Source organism: Balaenoptera acutorostrata, chromosome 13 (genome assembly GCF_949987535.1).
Source record: "Balaenoptera acutorostrata chromosome 13, mBalAcu1.1, whole genome shotgun sequence".
NCBI classification, from domain to species: Eukaryota; Metazoa; Chordata; class Mammalia; order Artiodactyla; family Balaenopteridae; genus Balaenoptera; species Balaenoptera acutorostrata.
The window spans coordinates 11,280,261-11,307,400 of NC_080076.1; the positions used below are offsets into that span (position 1 = coordinate 11,280,261).

At 38.8% G+C, this 27,140-nt stretch overlaps 1 protein-coding gene across 1 annotated transcript in view; it reads right to left on the reverse strand.

Annotated features, from left to right (window-relative positions):
• The window catches only part of CDH7 (cadherin 7), a 131,371-nt gene that overhangs the window by 67,109 nt on the left and 37,122 nt on the right, over positions 1 to 27,140 (reverse strand). The window contains exons 3-4 of the mRNA XM_007189932.2: positions 7,163 to 7,457; positions 3,372 to 3,491 (exon numbers count right to left, since the gene is read on the reverse strand). Coding sequence (XP_007189994.1) covers positions 3,372 to 3,491; positions 7,163 to 7,457 — 415 coding nt within the window. The remainder of the gene's footprint in view (positions 1 to 3,371; positions 3,492 to 7,162; positions 7,458 to 27,140) is intronic.

Consider the following 27,140-nt stretch of genomic DNA (forward strand, 5'->3'; position numbering starts at 1 on the left):
AACATAAATTTATCACTAGTATTATGCAAAAACTGTCCAGTTTTTGGTCTGGGAATAAATTTTCAGATGATTTTCTAATCTCCTACCCGCCATCAATGTTTTGTGTTTTTTTTTTAAAGCATATTCTGTTATCATGGAATCTCTTTAAGAATTCGGATGTGTACATTTCTGAAGTCCATTCTGAAGCTCTGGATTAGTCCCAGGAGTCTAGGCAACCACACCAATCAGGTAACACAGGGCTGGGCTATTCATGCTGTCGGGTTCAAGATACATCAGATGTACAGGTGAATCTCTTCCAATAAGTTTGTATTCTTTTCTAAATTTTCTGTCTAAGACTTGTATTATTTGGTTTCTGTAACTCTAAGTGAAGCATATAATAGAACCATAAAAACATGGAGAAGAGCCAACGATAGTAGAGATGGAAGCTTCTGGAACATCAAAGGATTACAGAGCTGGCATCAAATAAAGAGTCGCTGAGGAAGGGACTGTCGTTACATCCCCTCACTCTTGTGAGAGGATGTCCTGAGGAAGCCCTGACAGGAATGAGGGTCCTCTACGACAGGAGAGAGGGTCCTCTACACCATGAGCCATGCCACAGGATGGAACACGCATGAAGGGTGTATTAGGGAGGAGGGCTTTGTTACAACCGTATTACTTACCTAAAGCTAGGATGTAACAAGTATGCATGTAATCTCTAATGCAGGCACCATATAGTCACACCTCCATGTTTAAGAAAGAACTCCTAAATGACAAGTGATATTTGACACTCCAACCATTTTTCAAGGCCAACTTCATGGCCGTGTGGTCTGTGCAGTCACACACTGTCCCCATGTTTGGTTTCTGCTCTGCTGATGACGTCTGAAATCCTACTAATTTTAGAACAAGAAGCCTGCATTTTCATTTCAAAGAGTGAATTATGTAGCCAGTCCTGCCATATATGAAATAGATTGAAAAACTGGATCTATTTGCTTGCAGGTTACAGACTAGATAAACACATTAGAATAATTCTCCATCTCCCTGTGAATTTGAAGACATTATGAAGATAGGTGATGAGAATCTTTGCAGTCCTTTTAATGCTACATTATCTTGTTTCTAGTGCCATTCTCTTTGCTTGCTAAATTGTCAACATTGTTTTTTGCAGCTTCTCACATCCTCGCTTTGTGGACTGAGAAATTAACATAGAAAATACACTTACCCTCTGGTCATGTGGCCTGTAAGTGTGCTACAGATGGAATACATGCTCAGAGATTTTAGCCAGGCTAAGTTAATGATATGTGATTAACAAATAGTAATGGTTATTATTAATATTACTAATATTACTCCTTTTTAAAAAAGAAATTAGAAGTTAAACTTTCAGAGATGTATTTAACAGTGATTTCCTAGGCCTATTTTACATAATCTTGGTTTAACATATTTTCAGCATTTTTCCTGTCAAAAGTTTTACATTCTTCTCAAAATGCCTTAGATTTGGAGATGTGGGAAATAATGTTATTTCTTACATAGATAAGAATCATACACCAACTAAGGAAGACTACCTCAAACTGTCTACACAGCCTTTCATGCTTGTAAGGCCTGAAAATTCTCCATCCATTTTTGTCAGAAAAATAGATTTCCATTTTTTCTTTTTTCGGGAGGGGGGGATGCATTCTCTATATTATGATAGCAGAGAGGACACAACAATTCCTAGAATACCTCTGCACGAATGACTATAAGAAAGAGAAGTCCCAATGATTACCATGATTACAGCATTAAAAACTCTTAACCAAAACAAAATTAAATGAAACTTTACCTCCTATAACTCACGGTCCTTGAGATTGAAAATTAAAATTAAGTTTGAAGTACTAATCATGTGATGCCATGACACAGACTATCGTCCAGTTGTTCAATAGGTGAGGTCTTACCTACACAGGGCCTATGAAACACCTATTATCTTACAGCAAAGCTAAAATCACAAGCCAATCAGTAGTAGCAGCAAAATATTTAACCCTTGGGATTAGTACATGCTATTTTTGAACAGGTTATATAATGCAGGAGGTGTATAATTTGTGAGCAAATTGTCAGAAACTTGTCAATGCCTTTCTAGGCTGCAAAGAGTAGATATAGAAGGGAATGGGTGGGTGTCTGAATTTAGGTTCTCAGATCTATCATTAAATCAACCACGAGCACAACTTCTACGTTCCCAGGATTCAGATCATAAACCAGATACTTTCATTTACTTCTCCTTCAATACTCGCTGAAACAGAACTATTTCTCCCCTATCAGACTTTCTAGGCAGCTTCCAGACTTTATCACAACATTGGTAAAAAATATGTCACGGCCTCTATGAAAATTCTAATGAATGATGAGCTCGCAGCGAATTTACTGGTCTGTTTTTGCACAACTGTCATTCTCAAAAGACACTTAAAATGTTTATCCCCCCCACAGTGATTTGAGAATGATTTGATATTGCCATTTTTTATAATATGAAAAACAGGGTAAGTGGCATTAAAATATTCATTTAGGATCATAAGTACTATCAAATTTTCAAAATCACTAAATGCTATTTGAGGAAGAATTATTCTCCATGATAAAGGCAAAATTATTAAAATATAGAGAAATTTTGGATTTTCACAGTGATGAAGAAAATCAATGGCTCACACCCACCCATCTTCGCACCCGCCCACACTTCCCTATACCCAGAGCCAGAGGAGCAGAATAGATAAAATATTATTTTATAACCAAGAAAACAGTGCTCCAAATTATAGTCCTACGGTATATAAACTATTTCCTCTTCAAAGCAAAACAGAATATCTAGCCAAACAACCACATATTCTATCCAGGCAGCTTTGCAATTCATAATTTTTTTTTTCTGAGATTAAAAGTCATTTAATTTAGTTTTTGATTTAGCAGATCATCATCCTAATTGTTATGTTTCAACTAATTTCCCTGAGAAAAACCAGCCCCAGGAAGGACAAGCTGAACCTAGCACATATTCTACTGCATGGCAAGGAGATTTTGCTTAAGATTTAAATTTTACTGTGTGTAATTCCTATGTGAATTAATTAAAGAAAACAAAGCAAAAAAAATTTAGAGATGAATAATCAACATCTTCTTATATAGTCAAGAGATAACAGCTGAAATACTTTTCAATATCTAATATTTTGTTTAATTTTGGGAGGAATAATGATAAATATAATAAAATATTCTTAAAATGTGCTAATGTCTCTATAAATAATATGCTGTTTATTGCCATGGTACACATATTGAGAGAACCACAGTAAAAATAGTGTCTGTTATCAATTCCAACTATATTGAATAAAAATAACTATTATTAATTCTATGCCAAGATATAAATGATGACTTTACAAAGAGAGTTGCATGTCAATTTTTACCTGTCTTTGGCTCCACTGAGAAGTACGGCTGTCCTTGCAGGATACTGTAGACCACTCGGGCGCTGTTGCCATACGTAGGATCATCAGCATCCGTTGCTGTCACTTGTACCACTGAGGTCCCTACGTGCCAATCCCAAAACCAATGAATTAAAAACTCCCAAATGCCACAAAATGTAAGAACTCACAAAACGCTAAAGATTCTACACTAGATTCGTTTTTCATTTTTAATTTTTCTTATTCTAAGGTACATTAAAAATTGATATCATATTTTTTTTTGCCTAAGACAAACCCCAAGAGATGATAAATGATAAATTCATCCTTCAGAAATATTTAAGGGACATGAAAATATGTTGGCAAAAAATAAGACTGATGATGCAAGTTAGGCAGGGATATATATTCAGAAGTGGATGGGACTCAAATTTTAGGCATCTCATCCATCAGGGTTGGGTAATAAATTTTTATCAAGAGCAATCTCTGTAAGTCTCAATCACTGTCTAGAAGGCAGCATGACAAATACTAACATTGTGACACTCAAATCACTGAGGCACTCACTGCTGTAGCAAAGTAAAGCCAGACAGAAACTGAAACTTCATTAACTGAATAAAGAATATTAAGTTGATACATTTAACTGGATATTAAGTGGCTACTCTGTCTCTTCCTGTAGTAGTTTTATTTTTCATTTGTTTTCACTAATTGATTTAAAAACAAAAGCATGAAATGAACGTTTAAACCAAACCCTCCCAAAGGGGAAAAAGCATGGCAACTTGAAAAATCACAACATTGGTTGTTTTTCTACATTTCATATGATAGAATGTCATATTGCTTCTTCCTTTTACTATGCATTCACTTATTCCATATGGAAAGCATTTAGTGTGATCTGTTCTTTTTAATTCCATTTGGAATATCATCTTAAAAATATTAGCTACACACATTTGCTTAGTTTAAATATTTAAGCACATGCTATTTTATCATTTATGTCCTAGCTGATGGGGATGGGAAAAATCCCTTTCTGTATTCTTTTAAGGTTCAAGTTGGTTTCTAATAAATTCTTGAAAATATGGCATTTTTAGTCTAACATCTCTTTTAGATATATTCCTATGTAGATCTCCCTTTCTAAATGCCTTAAATAAGTCACCAATGCCCATCTTATTATAAGTCTATTCTCTTTTCCAGATTATGATTTCCCTTACCAATTCTATTTTCTTTCAGATTGGGTGGAAAATTTGAATATGTATGTGTGGGTTGTACATACACACACACACGACCATTTTGTAAATTCTGGAGTTTTACTTTTTTTATTTGATAGACTTAGGAGACTGTGCTCTATGGATGCTTGGTAGGACCAAACAGTGAATGATGTATATTTTAAAATCTTTTTAACAATTAGATTTTGACTATTTTAAAATGTTAGAATCAATGACTTTGATGTTCTCTATTTCCTCTATAAGGAAATAGAGAACATCTTTACAGCACCATCGTTACAGCAATATTTATTCTCATGATATGGGTAAGTACTGATTTCCTACTTCACTGGAAAAGAAAACACCTTGAAACAAACAAAATAATGAAAACTATACTTCAGTAAATTTTGTTGTGTATAATTTTTTTCTTAAGTGTTTGTTAAATAATTTACTACACATACACACGCACACACACACACTTGTATTCTCATGCTTATCTATGCTCTTCTGGCAACAAATAAGAGATCCCAGGGACTTATGAGTGTGTTTCAAATCTTAGTTAGTTCTCAATGAAAAAAAAAAAAAAAAAAAAGCCTGAATAATAAATACTGAAAACTTGTGTTGTATATACCATACTATTCAGTGGCTATTATAACTATTTGGTTAGAATTAAACACTTTGATAAGCTGTCACTATAAATCCATAGGATACATTTTATGTAGACATTTACTGTTCTTAGCTCAAATTTTGATGTTAACCAAGTGACCTCCATTAGTGTCAAGTAAATCCTGAAGACATTGAGAAATCATTTTCTAAAAAGTTCTGAACCTGTTGGAATCAAATAACTAAAATAACTTACACATGCACAGAATAATCATGCTGTTTGATATCAGAGTGGTACCACTGGAACCAAAACTACAGTGCATTATTCAGCCTCTAGAACAAAAAGCTCACAGTAATCCAATTTGCACTGCTGGGTTCTACACAGGAAAGGAAAACCTTAGCAAGCCCATGAAGAATGCCCAAAATGCCCAGGAGAATGATGGCATTGAACTGAATTGCTTCAACACACCTCAGAACCTCCTGTTTTTCTAAACATTACTACTTTGGGGAGGACAACGTGCCTTCTCTTTTTTCTAAAACCTCCCAAATCTTGCTGTTGCTGCTGTCACCATCGTTGTTAAGCAGCAGGAAGCACTCTGAAGGAGTGGACGGTATTGAGAAAGTGTGAATAAGCCTGTTTGGTCTAAGAAATATTTACACAGAAGATAATTATAGTGAGATGCTGCCGCTGCAGTTCAGAACTTCTGCTGTCCACAAGCATCGATTCCTCTGGCTTATTTTCAGTTCGTATTTCTTTAGCAGCTTGAGCCATGGTCCCAAAATAATGTTCCCTCTCCAATCTGACTGGAACAGAAATTTAGGGTCACTAAATTGGGCACACGTAATACACATCTTTGCAATTCCACTCCCCTGCATAGCAGATGTGTGGATCGAAAGCTGGAATGAACGCATGACTTTTATTTAAAGTAAAACAAATCACAATCAATCAATCAATCAATCAATCAAGTAAAACAAATCAAACTGGGTAAAATTTTCAAGTCAAAGACTTGAGTTGAAATACGTGTTAAAATACAAGTTCGATTATTATTTTAAATAAACTTCCCCCTTCAATACTATAAACAATAGGAAATAAAAGATATAAATCAACTGGTCTCTATTCCAGCCCCACAATTTTTTTTTTATTATTATTTTGTAAGATCATCCACACCTAAATTACATACTGGCTGAAAACTATTCCAAAGGTACCTAAATAAGTGGAATTTAAAAGACAGTTTAATAGTATTTGAAATACAGTGTATGCTAAAGGTAACTTACTTTCTATTTTTCCAGTAATGGGGCAACGTCAAAAGGCCTTTGAGTAAAACAGCCTTCATTATTCTTTTATATATCTCACACTGAGTATCACTTTACCATTATTATAAATTCAGTATAAATTTTCATGCATTTAAATTTCTGGAGAAATCACAAAAAGATTCGTGGTGGCCAGTGGATGGACATTTACAGGTTCAAGCATACTCTATAAGCAAATAGATCAGCTGATCCTAATATTAGCCTGGCTACACTGCTGGCCTGCTTGATACCCTGGCCCCAGAGAGATGCTTAGAATAGTGGATTATTATTTTAACATGGGGAGAAAGAAAAAGAAAAGTAATAGATCATCACAGGGCTGTGTCTAGATTTTTTTTTTTTGGTTTGATAGTAATTTTATTGTCTTTTTTTTTTAACTTCTTAGGCATAATTTGAATCATTTTTTAATTTTAAATATTAAATTGAAAAGGGATTGTAAGACCTACGTAATTTCTTGAAGACACTGAGACAGCTGTGTAAAAGGAAGAATTTCCTAATTTTCCGTATAAATAAAATAATGTGTCAAAAAATAGAATTTGGATACTGCCTACTAACACATCTCAAACATTCCCCTCACACTAACTGGCAATTTCTATACGAATGCTAATGTGATTTCTTCCCCAGTATTTATGGTGATTTAATATGAAACACAAACCTCCTAAAATCAGATGGCACAAGACCGACTTGCTCTTTACTTACCCACAGGAGACATTTCGGGAACTCCTGCAGTGTACGGGCCGTCCAGGAATTTAGGTTCGTTGTCATTGATGTCCTGAATCTTGATGACGAACTCCGACTCGGGTTCCACGGGCTTGTTGGTGAGCCGGTCCAGCGCTTGGGCTCGAAGGGTGTAGTAGGCCTGCTCCTCGCGATCCAGCCTCTTGGTAGCGTGAATATCCCCAGTGTTCTCATCAATAATGAAAATGGAACTTGCCCCTTCGCCTGACAAGATGTATTTGATGGAACCGTCTCCTTTATCAACATCAGAGTGAAGCTGGTGAAAAATTCATGTGAGATGAGATTAACTTACAAGAGAGTCAGCGATACGGAGATATGTAAAAATAATTCTTATGTCAGGCAGCAGCATATGAAATTGTATTGTTCTTGGAAAGATAAGCTGACGCGTTTTGTGCACAGCGGAAACGGCTATTAGAATGTGTCAGCTTGCGCTTGTGAGCGAGACAATTTCATTTCTTCCTGTAAACAGTCTCATTTCCAAAGGAATTTTATATCATTCCCAAAGTTAGGAACTCGTTGTAGTGTTATTTTTGATTTGGTCTGTCCTTGCCAGTTTTAGCCATCTTCTTTGACCAGAGCAGACATTCAGTAACCATGCCTAATTGGTTGATTTCATCGTATTCCAAGCAAAGGGACTTGCTACAGAACATTTGTAACTTTAGATCTAATATATTTTTTAGTATGCTTAGAAATCGCCACATCCTTTAAGGGTACCCTTCCCTCCCAGCTCCCACAACTTTTCAGGATTATTAAGGATGGATGGATGTCCAGTCACTAAATTGGTCTCCAAATCCTGTTCTATATTTTAAAATTTGAAGCTGTAAAAGAAAAATTACACTGCTCTCTGAAGTAGGAATTTTAAATCAATACGTGCCTAAGACTTCAACTAAAACCTTTCCTGAAATACCAAGAACTGCATTAGATTTGCATGATTAACCCCGGCTATGGCTCGGGGCCAGCCCCTACTGATTTGCATTTCATATCTGGAACTGTCCCTTCTGTATGTCAGAACATTGTGTTGAACAGAGGAACCTGAGGAAACTCAGAAATGATTACATATTTCCCTGAACTTCATAACCTGAGAAATACAGCGCTCAATCTGTAATTTCAACAATCTTTCATCCTCTGCAACCGCCGTGATTCTGGACTGCAATTAATACAAACGCAAAAACCCAATTTACCAAATAACAAGGCTGTTCACTGCCCTGCAGAACTATGTTTGCATTCTTTGAAAGACAAGGTTCAAAAAATATAAGATATGGGAAACTTAGGCAAGTGGATGCCCAGCCCATTTCCATCCTCAGCTGTTGAGGATACTGCTTTTGTACCATGAATTTCTCTAAGTGATTTTTCCATCGCACTGTAACAGCTATGTTTATACTCGGCTTCAGAACACTTAAATACCTGATTTATCCTTTAGTTTCTGTAGTTTTCAGTTAGGACGAAATGATACAGAAAAGTTAATTTCTGGCACAAGTTTTAATTTAGCTTTGTTCAGTGTGGAATTAACTAGTGAATCACTCTGCAGCATGATTATCCAGCATATGGAGAAGTTGTATTCTTGAAATGTAATGAATTATTTAATTTTCTTAAGTCATTCTCAGGGTGACTATTACATACATATCTCCCTCTAATTTAAGACAAAGCAAGCTAAGAATGACTATAGTTTGAATTACTGAGCACTCCCTATGTGCCAGGAACTACTGCTAATGTTCTCTACATAGTAACTCATTCCACGCTCACGCTGACTGACATTATTATCCCTTTAACAGATGAGGAAACTGAGGCAGAGAAAGTACTTTGCTGGTCATGCTGCCAGCTCTCCATGGCAGAGCTAGGAGTATGAAAACCATTAGGCTGGTGGAAAGCCCGTCCTCCACTCCCTACAATGGGGATCCGGCCTCTGGGGGAGAAGCTGTGTCCTGTGAGGTGAGGACATTAAAGCTGCCACAAAGACATTAAAGCTCCCACTTCTGCCAGGGCAGAAGGGTACAGACAACCACTCCCGCCTGATCACTCCCCAAATCTCAAAGACGCTCAGTGTTTCCATCAACACGTTTTATGATGTACCAGGAGGGACCTTTCTGGACGTTACAGAACAGCAATAAACCACACTCAACAACACAGAGCAAAAACTTGAGTCCAGAGACAAATGCAGATGATAGGTGAAAATAAGTTGCTTTTAAGCGGCTAATACCTCAAGTAGTCCTCCCTACACACACTTCTCACAGCATTCTCCCAGCCCCTCCTCGCCCTTGATGACCACAGACATACAGAAGTTATACACAGGCTGTGTCTTTAATCAAAGGTTTGCTATGTCTCTAAATATCACTAGGGGCTCCCATTTATAGGACCAGCCCTTATGATTCATTTAACTAATTCCTATCAACTGACTGCTGTCTTCACAGCGTGGGGATACCATGTGTTCCTGGGGTATTCAGGTAAGGGAAAGAGGAGGCATTCCTTTCAATACAGAATACACATGAAATCCTGACTGATCTCCAGCCTGAGCTCTGATGCCGTATCTGACGTTATGCGGCATTGGTAGCTGTTCTCCATTACTGACAGCGTAAGAACTTAAAGGTAAAAAAAGCTTCATACTGCTTGTTTTTCCACTCCTTCAAGGATCAGAATTCTTCTCTTCTACCTCTAACTGCCACCACCATCACCGCTCGCCCCCCACCTACACAGACACACCCACACATCTATTGCAGGAGCCCTGAAATCTACCACCCTCCCCATCACTGACACTTTTCTCCCAGCTGGGACCATCCCTAGGCTTGTAACCACTGCCAAAATTCACGAGCGTAAAACTGCTATGAGTTTCGACTGGGTGTCCTTGCAAGGTTAGTGGAAGCATCTGCAGTTGAAAGTGGAGGACCAATTCTGGAATGTTAAGATGGATACATAATTATCAGATGATGCAGACACTGAATCTGTGAGGCTACACCCACGATACTAACCTTAATACGTGGGGTGAAACCCATGCTGTTAGGAAAAACTATTATCCTTCTGTGCAGAAAAAGCATGCTCAGAAAAGAAACACGCTACAAGTGTAGAAGGAGTGAATGGCATTCTCAAGACACGTGTCTATGTAGCCCCACCCCTACCCCCGCCAAACGCACACACACAAGCACACATACACTCATGCACAGTCTTTGTCAATGATGATTATGGAATAGAGTAGGACTCTCCACAGTGAAAACCTCTGGCCAGGAAAAAGAATTCTGCGGTCCCACAATATGGTAAGTGAGCAAATAAGCAATAACTGAAAAACACAATAAAAAGCAAAGATTTGCACTCTATTTGGGGCAGAGTAGAATTCACGTTGTTATGTCTATTTGACTTGCCAATATCCTTGTAAACATGATCTTGTAATTCACCTAAACAATAACAACAAAATCTTGATTAATCACCAGACAAAACTCACTTGTACTGTGTCCTTAAATCCTTTTCGAAATATTTGTTGTGACTCCAAAGTAAATATTTACATTAAATACAAATTTTTTTTTGGCAAATGAGCACAAACAGTGAGGAGCACAGCCCTCTTAGCTGAGTCCAGCTCATGATAAGGCAAAAGAAGAAGCAGGGAGGAGATCTAAGTATTATGCGAATCCAATGTCACTATGCCAGCACTGTGTACAGTAACGATGTAAGAAACATGAAACTGTGGGACTGAGTTATAACCTACACAGGCCAGGATGCGAAGCATACTTCACAGACACCTAGAGTAGATTCTGTTTAGTAATCAGTTATGGCTCCATCGTCTCCCGCTCGAAGGAATACGCACTCATTACCTCTAACATATCACCCCATTCTCCAGTCTCTCTGAACAATCATCCTAACTTGGAATCTTCAAATCTTTCACGTGGGCTATCACAAAACTCCCCAGTTATTTTCCACTTTTAATAACTCACATCATCGAGGCTGTTATAGTGCACGTCAGAAATGATCTCCCTAAAACATGCACTGAATTGTGTCACACCCTTCATCAAATAATTGCTCCCCATGGTCTCTGGGTTTAACTCCAAATCCTAAGCACTCGGCTCCACGTGGCCATGTGCCATCTCCCCAGTCTCTCTTTCCTACCACATCCCAGAGGGCCCTCTATGTCCCAGGCACGTGGGTCGTTACCACTGCCTGAGCAGAGCATCTCCATCTTTTCCAGACACGTCCTCCATCATCTTACCCACCAACTGACAACCAACTCTACTTAATCCAAGTTCCCTCTTACTGAAGCCTTAACAATCCTGTTTTTCCCACATGGCATGTTGTTTGAATTTCTATGACAAAATGCTTTCAATTCTGCTTTATAATGAAAATCTGGTTTAGTTGTTTTCCTACCCAATCCCAATCCTGTCTTTAATGTATAAACTCCTTAAGAGCTGGGTTCTTTTTATCACCATATTCCACATCCTCAATAAAAAATCTGTTGCAGGAAATTTAGTAAATTTTTAATCCACATTGTAAAACAGGAGTGCTTGTTTTATTTCAATTTCTATTCTTTTAAGTTTTAATAGCATTAAGTAAAAAGAAAACAAACTAAACAAAAAAACATCCTGTATCTCTGGTTTGTCCTCCCCAATCCTCTGAACCGCCGAGATGGAGTTCAGATACCTAGTTTTCTATGCCCAGGGTAATTTGTGCATTGGTACCTTTGTGTTCCCCAAGAGACAGAGCCCTGGAGAGACAGACCTGCTTTCTTATTCCTGTTTTCCTAGGTCTTATACAGTACTTCACACACACACACACACACACACACACACACACACACACACGTGATTAAGGAGGGTTTGATAGACCCTTGGATGTCCTCAGATGGCAGAATCTCATATCCTTGATTAATTTTTTTATCCACCATTTATTTTTTAAATTTAAGACTGTAAAGAGCAAAACTAAAGACAGATCAATGCACTGCAGTTCCGACAATTTTCTTACATTTATTTAATCAACTAGGGCCTGATATGAACTACCTGATCTAGCACTTGCGATCCATCTGCTTAAAAAGTCTGAAAATGGAGGATATTCCTCAATTTAGCAAAGACTGAGGTAAAAAAAAAAATCAATTCAATATATTGACCAACTTTTCCTCCCTCTATGAATGTCTTCAGATCTGCCTGTTATCGGCTCTTACTGCTGATCTTGTCTTTACTCTCCTAGTCTCCCTCCTCTATAAAATAGAGACAGAAATGCCTGTACTTGGACTTCACTGAACAATTATGACAACTACTTGAGATATTGCAGTAGGATGTGATTCGTAAAGATAAATTACTATAATGTCAGGATTGTACTTTGTAAAGCAATTATACTCCAATAAAGATGTTTAAAAAATTTTTTAAATAGTTATTCATAAAAAAAAGAACAAATACAGACATAAGATGAAACTATTGGGACAGAGATAACGTTTATCATGAAAGTCTTGACACTAAAAATATAAAACTAAACAAAAGCCTCTGTGATCCTCACTGAATATATGATGGAAATAATTAGTGTTATATTCAATTTTTCTATAACGAACATTTGAATAAGAAAAATGCAAAATGCATTATTATATAAATAAAGATTTACAGTGCTACTACATTTGTGTACAGAAATGGAGTAATGAGGGCTGAACAAAAACTACGCATATGTTCCTTTGAACACCAAGTTAATCCATCTGAGAATGATTTATACTGAATATTAGGCAAAAGATTTCTAAGGTAAATTTTCTACCACTGATTTACTTATTATAGATTCTTGATTTTTTTAAGTTTAAAAATATATTACAGATTGTTAGGACTCATGCATTTTACTTTTGCTAAACTTGTACAAGGTTAAAATTATAAGTATAGAGGGCAGATTTAAACAATAATTAGCAGAAATAAAACTGCCTGAATATACACATTACATGCAAGTTTTCTTTTCTCATTATGCTTTTTAATAGATATTTTCCACATGCCACTGGATACCATGTAATTATCAAGCTGTTGAAGAAATATTACAGATGAAAACAAGTGTATGAGTAACTTTTTTTTTCTGGTTGAAGTATTCCTAATTTATAATTATCATTGTGGTCCAGGGTAATGGAACACAATTTACTTGTGAAGCATCTTTGAGGAAGATGCGTGGTTTAAGAAGTAGAGATATTAATTATTACACATAGAATAATAAAGGAAAGGGATACAATTCAGGAAGTACTTAGGTAAGGTTAAAACTGCCAAGAAAATCTCATTTCTTTCCTTTTTTTTTTTTAACCAATAGTAAATTTTAAAAAGGAGGGACTATTATGATTATTTTTATCCTCAGGAAAAGTTCACGCTAACTCAATGGCAATAAACATTCATTCTGGGGTCTCAGTACATACTGAGTAGCAGTGGTACAGATGCTAGGTCCATGCAAAGGAACCAGAAGTATGGCTACTGAATCTCCACTCCGCTCCTTATCCTGCTGCCTTGATTGCACTTAAATCCCAGTTTATCCCTGGTTATAGATCAGCATCCTAAATGTCCACCTAGCCTTGAACCTTGAAGTGAGGATAAAATGAAGTAATGCATTTGGAAGTACTTCGTAAAATGTCACTTTCTATCCATATGTAAGTCCACATAGAGTTGTACAATGGAAGTACCTGCCCTCCCTTAGTAGGGGAAATCTTGCTTTTGTTTGAAAAAGTTCTACATTTCTGTCTAAGACATGGTTACATCAAGCTTCACGTGAAGAGCCATGTCTTTTTCACCAGGGACTGACTGATAAGAGCTCAGAGAAGCATTTTCCATTCCACACAGCTACATGCAACTCCCTAAAGAAGGCTCCACAGCGCTCATCTCGTCCTCTCTGGGGTTGCTGCCTCCAGGACACATCCAAAACTTTCAACCAGCTTAAAAAATCTGCGTGGAGTCAAATTCTTACTGATCAAAACTCCTCGTGGGCTAATTTAATCGTGAGAACATCGTGTCTCTGATTCATGGCTCCCATCTACTGCCTCGCTCACTTCCTTCCAAACGCCAAGTCGTAAACCAGAAGCAGTCAGAAAGCAAACCCCTGGAAAGCTTCAGCTTTCTTCGCAGGAGGAAGAAAATTTTGCTTTTTCTGCAAATATATGTCACAGGAGGCCAGAGCAGTGCTATGGAAAGAGCAGTCCCGGGACTGGGTGCAATCAGTCCCAGTCAAGATGAGTATGGAAACTGAGAAGAAGGGCTTAGCAACTTGCATAGTCATTTTACAGAGTAATTTAATGTCTCTTGAGCCCAATAATAATAATGCAAAAAGGGGGATTTAATTTTTTAATCTAAGTAATTCATTTTTAATGTAGCAGCAAAATTATTAGGAGGTCAAAACGAAGTATGTCCTGAGTTCTTAAAAACCAAGAAGCTTGCACACAAACAGCAACAACATAAAACTTGGTCCTCCACCACAGATCAGTTGAGAAGAACTGGGTCAGTGGAGAAAACCCTACGTGAAAGCTCTTCTGAATGCCTGTAGGCAGTCACGAGTCTAAAACTCTTTCCCTGTCCTAATATCAGGGAAGACTAGAAGACTCTGGCCTCATGGAGGCACAGGGCATTCTGACGAGGCCATCCTTAAGATGGGCACAGATGTTTTGCACATGGCATTCTGGAGAAGGCATTCACGTATATGTCACAGAGGATAATAGCATCATGTAGTTGCAAAGTATTTCCTGACGTCTTCTGCACTGCATGGCCTTGTGCGTTCAAAAATAGAAACAGTAACAGTTAAAATAATGGAAATATAATTTTGAAGTCTACTTTTGGGGGAGAAAACTTCAACACTCATCTGATTTAAGAAGACAATATTCTATTTGCAAACAAAGCAACTGACAACGGATTAATCTCCAAAACATACAAACAGCTCACACAGCTCAATATCAAAAAAAAAAAACAACCCAATCAAAAAATGCGTGGAAGATCTAAATAGACATTTCTCCAAAGACGACATACAGATGGCCAACAAACACATGAAAAGATGTTCAACATCACTAATTATTAAAGAAATGCAAATCAAAACTACAATGAGGTATCACCTCACACCAGTCAGAATGGCCATCATCGAAAAATCTACAAACAATAAATGCTGAAGAGGGTGTGGAGAAAAGGGAACCCTCTTGCACTGTTGGTGGGAATGTAAATTGGTACAGCCACTAAGGAGAACAGTATGGAGGTTCCTTAAAAAACTAAAAATAGAGCTACCATATGATCCAGCAATCCCACTCCTGGGCATATACTGTATCTGGAGAAAACCAAAATTTGAAAGGTTGCATGAACCCTGATGTTCACTGCAGCATTATTTACAATATCCAGGACATGGATGCAACCTAAATGTCCACAGACAGAGGAATGGATAAAGAAGATGTGGTACCTATATACAATGGAATATTACTCAGCCATAAAAAGGAACAAAATAATGCCATCTGCAGTGACATGGATGGAGTTAGAGATCGTCACACAGAGTGAAGTCAGAAAGAGAAAGACAAATATCGTATGATATCACTTATATGTGGAATCTAGAAAAATGGTACAGATGAACTTATCTGCAAAGCAGAAATAGAGTCACAGATGTAGAAAACAAACTTATGGTTACCAAGGGGGGAAGGGAAGGTGGGATGAATTGGGAGATTGGGACTGACATATATACACTACTATATATTGAATGGATAAATAATGAGAACCTACTGTATAGCACAGGGAACTCTATTCAGTACTCTGTGGTGATCTAAATGGGATGGGAATCTAAAAAAGACTGGAGATACATATATATATATATATGTATAACTGATTCACTGTGCTGTACAGCAGAAACTAACACAACACTGTAAAGCAACTATACTCCAATAAAAATTAATAAAAAAAAAAAGAAGAGAATATTCTACCCTAACTTATCAATTCTGATACAAGGATAATATACATCCAATGTGGCCTGATGGACCAGTGTGGACAAAGATACGGAGAAACACAGAACGTCACAGATAACACAGAACGTCACAGATAACACAGACGAGGAGGGGGAACAGAGAACAGCAGCTCATCCAACAGGAGAACAGACAGTGCCGAGGCCATTCAACACTTACACTTACAGGTCAGATCTTGAGGGCTGACAGTTAACTCTAAACCCAAGGTAACTATGTACATGTGTTTGTAAGTTGTGATATCTATTTGGTAAACTTGGTTTCAAATATTCTTCACTGGGTACTTAGTGTTTGTCTAGTTAATCCCTTCTGACATCTTTTTTAAAGTTACAAGTTCAAAGTATCCCTTTGGCAGGTATTAAAAGTACCAGGATGAAAGTACCACTTCAGCTATGACCTGGACTACAGGGATACAACTGACATTACTCTTGGTGCCCAAACTAGATTGTCCTGGTAAAACAAAGTTTGAATCAGGCCTGTTTCTGTCTTCGTCTAGACACTCAACATCTGTTAATCATCTATTCAAAATAAGTACGGAGTATATCCTACAGGTCAGGTGTACGGGTGTGGATGGATGAAGACAGAAAAGGACACGGTGGCAGAGGCAAACCTAAGGCATTGAACTAAATAGTCCCCATGTGCATGAGACCATCTACGGAGGTGCAAACTGTCAGAGCACCAGGTTGAAAAAACAACTGCAATTCTGATGACCACAAAAAAGCACCCACAGAAGGCTAAGAAATCATATAACAGAGAAACCAAACCAACTTCAGGGGTTCAGAAAAGTGCTTTTTAAATAAAAGATATTTAAGTTGAGACAAGAAGGCTAGTAATTAGTAGGATTAGTCTAGTAATGAAGGGCAGAACTTGATGTCCAGGAAGAAACTTTACTGAATGATGGACTACATTCCTTTCTATGGATAGTCAGAGTGAGTAACACACAGGATCCGCTAGTTTATAATACAGAATAATTTTTGCATGTGATATATTAAAAGAGGCATCATAGTATAAATATATTTTACAATCTATATTCTGTAATCTGCTTAATTAAAAAATTTTAAAAGACTGCAGAATAGTTCACTGATCTTAACCTGTTGTTTGGCTAATGTACTTATTAATTTTTGTAGTATGTAGGTCTCTTGCATCAGAATTACCTGGGACGTTGGTTAAAAATGCCAATTTAGGGGCTCTATCTTAAGTCTACTGAATCAGAATCTCTTTGAGTTGGAAACAGGGATCAAAATTTTCAACCAGCATCCCAGATCGAAAATTTTTGGTCGAACAGATAATACCCCTCACACACAAACCTGCTTATGTCAATAATGTCACGGTTGAAAATATAATAATCACTTTTAATTCATTTGTATTTATAACTTCTTCTACATAAGATTATTGAATAACATTTTCTCTGTGTTTTGATTTATTTATATATTTTACTTAAAAGGGAACTGTCCCTCCTCTAACTACCAATGATACAGGAAGAAAAGTACACAGTGTATAACTTACGTATCCACCAAATAGGATGTGGTACTTTAAACAACAGCTATATTTAAATTTTAAACCATTTTAAAATTATATCAATTTTCCATGGGGGGGGCAAGCAATTTTACTTCTCACAAAATTCATGTTTCAGGAAACCTAAGAAGAGTGAGAAGCTAATTTCTGGACTATTAGGAGGAAGTTTGTTTTGATGATGCAAAATGACAAGGTATTATGAATGTAAACTGCATCTTCTGTACATAACTAGTTCATATTATCAAGATGCAGGGATGCTCTTAGGTTCTAGGCATCACTCTGGGACCAGAAAGATAAACGAAGAAAAACAAAATGCTCTGCTTATATGTTACATGAAGTTAGTATTGGTCAGAGGCAGAGAGGCAGAGAGAACATTAAGGTGATGCAAGAACTATAAGTAACAGAATCCGTGACACTGTGTTGGTTTACTATATTTTTCCCACAGAAACGACGCATGTCTGCTCAAAAAATTAACATTTTCATCTATCACATGCTTACGATAAAAAGATTGGAAATATAAAGCTAACAAAGAAAGCGGGAGTGGAAAGAAAATATTTATGATCTCAAACCTCAGAGGTTATTCTCACACCGGAGACTCCCCTCTAGGGGATCTATAGTGGGTCACCCAACCCACCCCCCTTCACCCCAAGGGCTGCAACACTCACTTCAACTGCTGGAAGTGCTAGAGTCGGTCTGCTCTCAGCCCTTTACCATTTGCTGTAGGAAAACACCCACTATTTGGAGAGAGATGCCTCCTCTGATATCATACAGCTTCCTGGGGCAGGTAGAATGCACAGGACCAGGGACTAGAGTTACAGTGCGAATGTCCACGTTATCTTCACTCCTACTGACCTGCCTGGAGACATGTGCTTCCACTCCAAGAGTGAGGTGATTCCTCCAAGTTCATGGTCATCCTCTGCCTTGTCTCTGGACTCCCCACACCAAGGGACCAATGCACGAGGAGAAGCACTGCCATCCTGGTAGGTGTAATTGACCTTGATCACCAGGAGCGGGCGGGCTTCCATTACACCATGGGGGCAGGAAGAACAGGCTTAGCATCTGGGCACTTGGGTGTCTCCTGATACTCTCTTGCCCCGTTCTGATGTTAAAAGGACAGGTTCAAAAGAACCTCAGCCCGAGGCAGGCTGAGTGATGAGAGGAAGATGATGAGTGCTGGCTGTAACCTGGGGACGGGCTACAACACCAGGGGCTGGAGTTCATCCTACTGACCTCCTTGTAAATCCCACCAAGAAAAGAGGTCAAACATGTTCTGTTGGAGCTGCCCCCTGAACTGATTACCTGAAGCAAACGGATGAGAGTGGGGCAAGGGGGGGCCTCTAGGGGAAGTCATTGCAGCCACACGGGTCAACTTCCTACCTGACCCCACGAAACACTGGGAGCGCTAGGCGCTGATGCTTCTCAGCTAAGTTCTTCCTAAAAACTGTCACTCACTTCAGGGATATTTACAAAGTTGGCAAATTGCAAAAACAACAAAGAGAGCCACTTTGCCCAAGGTAATATTTCTTTCTCGGGGGCATCCCACAGTCAATGACCGGCTGATTTTAAACTTCTCCTGCTCCCCTGATCCAGGACAACTTTGAAGAGCCTTCCCAGCTCCACAGATCTTCAAAGGTGAGCCCCCTTCTAGGTTGCAACTGCACTGCAGTTCAACTCCTGCCTCTGCCCAGCCCTACTTCCCTCCCTCCCTCACAAGTCTTGATTCTGAGACCCACGCTAATAAATCCCCGACAGGCAAATCCCTGTCTCAGAGTCTGTTCGCTGGATGCAGGTAACTAACTCAAGGACTAAAGAGTGGCAGAGCTTGGCTCTCCGAGGACATCTGTCCTCATGCACACCACGCCTCCTCCTGCAGGGGCACAGGAGGGTGAGAGGCACATTTGCACAATTTGGTGAGAGATGCGTATGTACAGACCAGAAGCAGAAGCCACTGAGGAAGCAGCTTCAGGGCGGCAAAATTCGTAAAAGACATCGCCCCAGGCAGAATGCTGCTTGTTTCTTTCAGTCCACACCTGATACACTCTTATTTTTCCCATGCTCCCAAATGCTTTGATTTTTACAAACTTCACTCTGTGAATGAACCAGTCACAGGGGTAGGGAGGATTCTCTGTGGGGTTTTTCATTTGGAAAGAGGAAGAAGCAAAATGGCCTTAACTCACTGAGCCCAGGAGCCAAATCTCAACGCATTTCTCCTTATACAACCCCCTCAAGTTCTCCACGCAAGTGTGTTCTGTTCACCCAAGTGGGGCGATGCCCAGACCTACTACAGAAGAGTTCAGTTAGAATATGGGCACAGGCTTTTTTATTATTATTATTATTTTTAAAAGCTCTCCAGGCCATGCCATTATATACCCAATGTAAGAACTACAGACCTAAAGGAAGAAAGGAATACAGAAGGAGCTGAGGGAAATAGTCTTCCATTTTACTGATAATATCATTTTGAAAAGCAGAGGAAAATAGGTTTATTAACTAGAAAAAGAAGTGAAAATAAGCATATCTGCAGAGCTTAGGCAGTAATTTGCCTTAAAAAAATCTCTGGCATAACTGCAATAAACACGAAAGCTTCCTAAATGAAAAATAAACCTGTTTCCCATGTCAGGACCTTCCATGGGATATGTAATTGTCTCATCTAACATATAGCAGGTATAAGAAATAAGAAGGCTATGTTTTGGCTCAGGTCACCTAAGAAGAACTAAGACACGTTTTCTCTTCTCTAAAGAACAGTATCATTTAAAAATAAATCAGAAAAGCCAAGTCCCTGCTGAGCTTTCTCAGCACCCAAGGCAACCACAGAGGTGTCAACACCCTGCCTTCCTGCTGCTGACAGTCTGGATTTCAGTGTTTAAAGCCCTAAAGATAAAAGTTTCTATAAAGAAATGTAATAAAGTTAGTAAAGCTATAGGAACGTAGGGGAGTAAAACTTGCCCCCCCCCCAAAATGTCTCTTTGGCATGTGGATTATTTTGAGCTGAAAACAAGACCCAAGCATTTCAGGAAGAAACTCTGACCTGCTCCCTGACTGCCTAAAAGAATTTCGATGGAGGGCCTGTTCCCCGAATAGAGCTATAACCAAAGACATCAGCAAAGGATATGAGCTGGGTGTGGGGTGGCGAAACTAGGCAGGGCCTGGAGACCAGAGGCCACTCTGCGCCCCATTGTCTCTGCCTGACCCAGCAAACACTTGTTTACCAAACGTGTGCTTTTATGGAAAAGCCTTCCTCCCCCTTTGAGGTCCCAAACCACTACCCCCAACATCCTCTGTTGTCTTTAACTGAAGATGGTAGTTAAGGTGAGGGTTTCAGCCATTTTGGCAAGTGTCTCAGTCCTCCTGGGTCTCTCCCATGTATATATGTTATTAAACTTTTGTTTGATTTTCTCCTGTTAATCTGTCTCATATCAATTTAATTCTTAGACCAGCCAGAAGAACCTAGAAGGGTAGAGGAAAATGTCTTCCTCCTGACACCAGCTCACAATTTGGTTAAAATAATTCAACAGGGCTTCCCTGGTGGCGCAGTGGTTGAGAATCTGCCTGCTAATGCAGGGGACACGGGTTCGAGCCCTGGTCTGGGAAGATCCCACATGCCGCGGAGCAGCTGGGCCCGTGAGCCACAATTGCTGAGCCTGCGCGTCTGGAGCCTGTGCCCCGCGACGGGAGGGGCCGCGATAGAGAAAGGCCCGCGCACCGCGATGAAGAGCGAAGAGCGGTCCCCGCACCGCGATGAAGAGTGGCCCCCGCTTGCCGCAACTGGAGAAAGCCCTCGCACGAACCGAAGACCCAACACAGCCAAAAATAAATAAATAAATAAAAATAAGAAAATCCTTAAAAAAAAATAATAATAATTCAACAGAAGTAATTAGTTTTTGATTTAAAAATCTATGTCAAGAGCATACATAAAGTAACTTTAAAGGGTACCGCAAAATAGTCTGCTACCTCAACACATCTGGCAGGACAAGGGTACTTATTTTAAAGAAAATGTTATTAATGATACTTATAACCTCTGATATCTTAGGCACAAATTCAATTACCGTCACTCACAAATATACACACTAAGAAAGCCCATTGCTCTCTCTTTGAGATTTACGACGTTATACATTTTCTCTGCTCTTCATCCCATCACATTACAGATACACGGTTTAGATGTACTATTCTATTTCAGTCTGAACCACCCAAAACTCCTTGCAGCAGTGCTGAGATGATAATGATTTCCTGGTAGAAGCCTGCTACTGAGGGATATTCATACAAGGAAACATTCCTGGAGGGCATCATTTTGGGTGGGTATTTTCTATGTTGCTTCTGTTAACTAAAACTTCCTTTGCTGCAGACCCCCAAAAAAATAAAAGTAAATTTAAAAGTGCCAGCTGAATCTCCCTTCTTTTACATTATCTGTGGTTTAAAAAAACAAACAAACAAACAAAAAGTCCATACCGGAATAAACATGTATGGTTACGTGTCAAATATAAAACAATTAGTAATCACTGCCACTAGCCGATTCTGGATTGCAATATTATGTGAAACGGGACCACTTTAACCATGATGAAGTGATGACAGAAAATTTTCCTGCTGGCGATCAGATCCAGTCTAACTCAAAATCCTATCACTCTTGTTAAAGAATGTAGCTCCTCTATTCCTTTCTGTACCCTTGCACTTCTTCGCTTTATATTCGCAATCCTGACTTTTTATCCACCCCGCTTCACATATTGTTTTATAGCTCTCTTATTCAAATAGCTAATAGTGAGAGCTAATATTTATTGAGTGTGATTAGGTGTCAGACGCTGTGGTAAAAGGGCCTTTAACTCTCCTAACAAACTTCTGTAGCGGGCATTATTGGCCTAATTTTATACACGAGGAAAGTGTTATTTAACAGGATTAAGTGCTCTGTCTAAACTTACATAAAAAGGGCAGACTTGAATCTACATCTTGCCAACAACAGAGTGTATGCTACCCAATCTCATCTGTACCATGCTGCCCCCAGCCGGTCTCCCACCATAAGAGATGAATGACCTGAAAGGTCTTAGATTCTTGCATTCCCCGATATGAAAAACCCAACCACTAGTACGGCAAAATGTCAGCTTACAGCTACTGAACTGCTGAGTCCCTCCCCACCCCCATGCCTCCTGGTCCTTTGAGCCTCGCCCCTACACAGCTGTCAATTCCCAATGTTCCGCCTCAATAGCCCACCACCTGTCATTTTGTCTCCACCTCCACCCATCTCTGCCCTGAATCGGGATTTCATTATTTCTCACATGATTTAACAGCAAAACAAATCATACTGTCCAAAAACACCCACAGACTCTCGACTGGTCTCCCCTCCTCTAACACAGAGTGTTAGGTGACTGTCACAAGCATCTCACTGAAGCACAACAGTTGCATCACTCTCCAGCTCAAGATCACGGATGGCTCCCTACAACTTTCCACAGGAAAGATCAGCTTAGCATTCAAGGTCTTCAATGGCAGGAGCTCAATGACTGTAAAGTGCACCATAATCATATATTCTACCACAAACGAAAAAGAAACCTGGATGTTATCATTTTAAGATGTCATTATTTGTACGAGGCATCCCAATTTATGAAGGTAAAATGTGGCGGGGGGAGGGAGTGCATCTTATAATTGCTAGAATGTGCTGTTCTTTGGTTCTTATCTCCTATTTCCTACTTGTCATTCTCCCATAGTCTTCCTACACACCCCCTTCTGCCCTGGAATGCGACAGGCTTTGCAAATTGAGACACATTGCCTAAGGCTTTCTACATCAAATCCATCAGATTCCATACCAAAATTATTCCCATTTTGTATTTTTCTAACATGAAAATCAAGGAAAGTCAAGTAAAAGTGAAAAGAGCACATGAAGCATTGAACATCATATGTTACTCAAGAAAACATGATGACACCAGCTTCAATAAATGACAGGATTTTGTTTAGTACTGCCACGGCATGCATTTTCTCCAGAACATCTTTTAAGATGATCTTAGTTTTATTTTTTTTTCCCCAAAATCAAGTCTGCATTGCAATCACAATGAGTGACAGTTTCCTCTGGTGACAAGTACAGTGTGATGAGATGTGAGCAATTTACAGTTACCACCACTAACGAGAAACCTCGTCTAATTCTTGGAGCGCAAATCTACAGACCGGACTGTACCAAGACTGTTATACAAGTTTTTAATGCAGTGAAAACTGCTTCTGTTTTGGAATGAAATGGAAATAAGTGTATTCGCTGTAATTTCTCCTACGTATGCATATTGATAAAGGAAAAAAAAGTCTCAAACTTTGTGGGATGGAAAATGAGACCCCCACCCCTTCCTTACAAACACTCAAGTTATGAAGGATAATTGTTAAATCCCTCAGCACAAATAAAAGAGAAAGAGAAATCAGAAGCTGGATGATTCATGGAGGAAGGGGAAAGGAAAGACTATTAAACCCTTCAAGCAGAGTCTCAGAGGTGGGATAGCCAAGGAGAGAGCTTCAGAGGAGGACTGGTTAAGTGCAGTGCTGAATGGCACTCCCCATGGCTTCACATAAATGTAATAACGATTTTTTTTTTAATGTTGCAAAATGCTAGGTGTAATTTTTTTATGGAAATCAGTAAAGAGCTGAGTTTTGGTACAGGCCAAACAGAATCAGCCCGCATGGATGAGAGGGCCTCTGGAAACTGGTTAACAATGAAAATAGTGAAAAATGCTCTTAACTGCAGCTCTAGAGGGCTCATAGCTACAAGATTACAATGCAACTCTGTTGCCATGTAAGGGGATACAAAGCTGAAAAATGTATTATTCTAGAATACAGTATTATTTCTATACTTACCACCTTAGGAAGAAGAAACACGTACGTATTCTCCCATCTGCATTGTATTTGTTTGTTTGTTTGCTTTTTAATATAAGGCCAGAAAACTAAAACATAAATGACACACAGCCCTAGGGTGAAATACCGCATGCTGTTTTTACCTGTGACCTTCTCTGAGGGGATAACACCAGAGCTTTTTCCAGGTTGAGGTATTTGATTCCTTACACTTGAACTCTACAGACACTGACTTCCTCTTGAGCCCCAGAGGGTACATCAGTCCAGTCCTCCAGGGTACAGAAACCAGAACACCCTGCCTTTTCCTTTTCTGCTTCTTTTTTTCCAGTTCCCTAAGAGGTCTTCCCTATGTTTTGCCACCACTCTTGAGAAAAGACTGGCTGCAGCAGACATTCTGGTACTCTGTGGAATGCAGCTAGAACTTCTAAGGGCCATTTTTTAACACACAGGATGTCAGCCTCAGGAGCACTTAAGAAATATAGCTAATACACGACTGCAAAACAAACAGTTAATGTAGTTTTCAAAACTCAGTATCCAAGTACCATATAAACAAATTAGCATACTAAACAGAAAAAGGTTATTTAGTCAGATGCCATTTAATTAAAAGCCAGAGATATCAATTTAAATAAAGGCCAAAGAGAAACAGACAAGGATTCAGAGAACTGGAGAATATATACAGCTATGAGGGCAGAAGGAATCCAAACTCGTCAAGTTGTATCTGTTTTCCCAATAGTTCTGTCATATTCTAAACAAATTATAAAACTAGTGACAAGAGTTTTGGGACAGAATCCTAGAGTAAGCATTCAATTATTATTACTCTATATTTGATCACTTAACATGGCCCCTAAGAATTCCAGTGGAATGTCTGGCATCTGTCTAAATAGACAGTGTTTGTGACCAGAATGTTTGGGGCCAAGATTTAGTCCCTCTGCTTATTAGCTATGTATATAACTTTCTTTCAGCTTTAATTTCTTCATATATAGACGTTAACTAATGATAATGTTTCCCCCAACCTCAAAGAGGTTCTGTGAGACTCAAGTGAGATAATGTATTTAAAAAAAAAAAAAAAAAAAGTGGCTTACAAACTACAAAACACTAAAGAGCAGTGTTTATTATGTTAGTGCTATCTGATTAAGAACACCACATACAGAGTCTCAGGTGAAACTATTTTACTTATTTGTATGTATATATGTATGCCAAGAGCAAACCGATTAGATGTGTAACACTGAAACATACACATAAGCATGTATACACATATGTGTGTATATATACACACATACACATACATACAAATACATACACTCATACCTGTTTTATGTTTCAAACGGAGAAGACAAGCATAGGTACCAAAAGACAGAAGTGTCCTTTCTAGTCCACAGATTAGATCCTCCTTAAAGCACTGTACAAATTTATAAGGATTGTTGCTTCAAAGGCAAGAAATTAATGAAATCTTCAAACATTTTTTCATATTTCTGAAAGCCCTTTTGTAAAAGAGTTTTTTTTTCTGTTCCATGTCTCTAAATAATGTACTATTACATATACCTACAGTGACTCATTGAAGTATATGATGCTTTGTAATTTAGTGGGTGCATTTTGAGCTAATTACCTTTCATACATAGCCCACAACAAAGGCTTTTCTACAAAAAGCACTAAGATCATTTAGTGCAATATTTTAAAAACTATTTCTGACTACCTGGGTGAAGAGGAAAAAAGCAGTTAGAAGTGGGAGAGAAGCTAAAAATGAGTGTATTGTACCCTTTTCTGCTCTTCACTCCCAAAGGGCCCTGTTAATGACTAAGCTTAAAAGTCAGCTGCTTCTTCATTGAGTCATCAATCCTACGTGCTTCGCCATCAACCAGGTTCAATAAGTTGTTTTTCTCACCCACCTTCCATGTTTAGGGATTTGAATGATTCATTAACGAACATCTCCAGGTGGATATCCCTCAGGCAACTTCAAATTCAACACTGCCAAATTGCATCTTAATCTGATATTTCCCATCCTGAGCCAGAGACGCTGGATTTCCCATCCAGGGTACAGCGCTTACTATGTGGAAGGCACCTTTGTTGAGGCCGTGGAGACAGCAGTGAAAAAGGAAACCTCTCTTCCCTTTTCTGCATCCCTCCCAACCTTCTCAACCCCACATCTAATTGGAAACATCTTATAATGACTTCACCTTCCAAATAAATGTTATTCATTTTATCTTTTTTATCCTCCTTCCCACGACCTTATTTCAGTCCCCACCACCTCTTACCTGAAATACTTAACCATCACTGAACTGACCTTCTGCCACGAGTCTTGACCCCTTCGATTTAAAACCCTGTGACACAAGCAGTTAGCCTTTCTGAAGCTCAAACAGGCTCGAAACCATCCCCCAAAGTACCAAAAGACAGACAAACAAAAACAAACAAAAACTTCCTTCGCAAGTATATTAAAATTTCATGATATGGCTCTTGATTCATGGCTGCCTCTCTTCTCCTTGTTGCCCTATTCTTTGGCCTTCTGAATCACTTACAAGCCCCTTAACAAACTGTATTTTCTCACATCTCCATGCCTTTGTATTGGCTACTCCTTTGGGACAAGAAATCTTCTTCTCTTGTCCCATTTATTTAGGGACTGCTTTTTCATCCTTCAAGGCTCAGTTGAAATATTACCTCCTCTTTAAAGACTTGTCTGATCTCCCCAGGCTTCTTTTAGTGCACTTATTTGTCTACTGCACA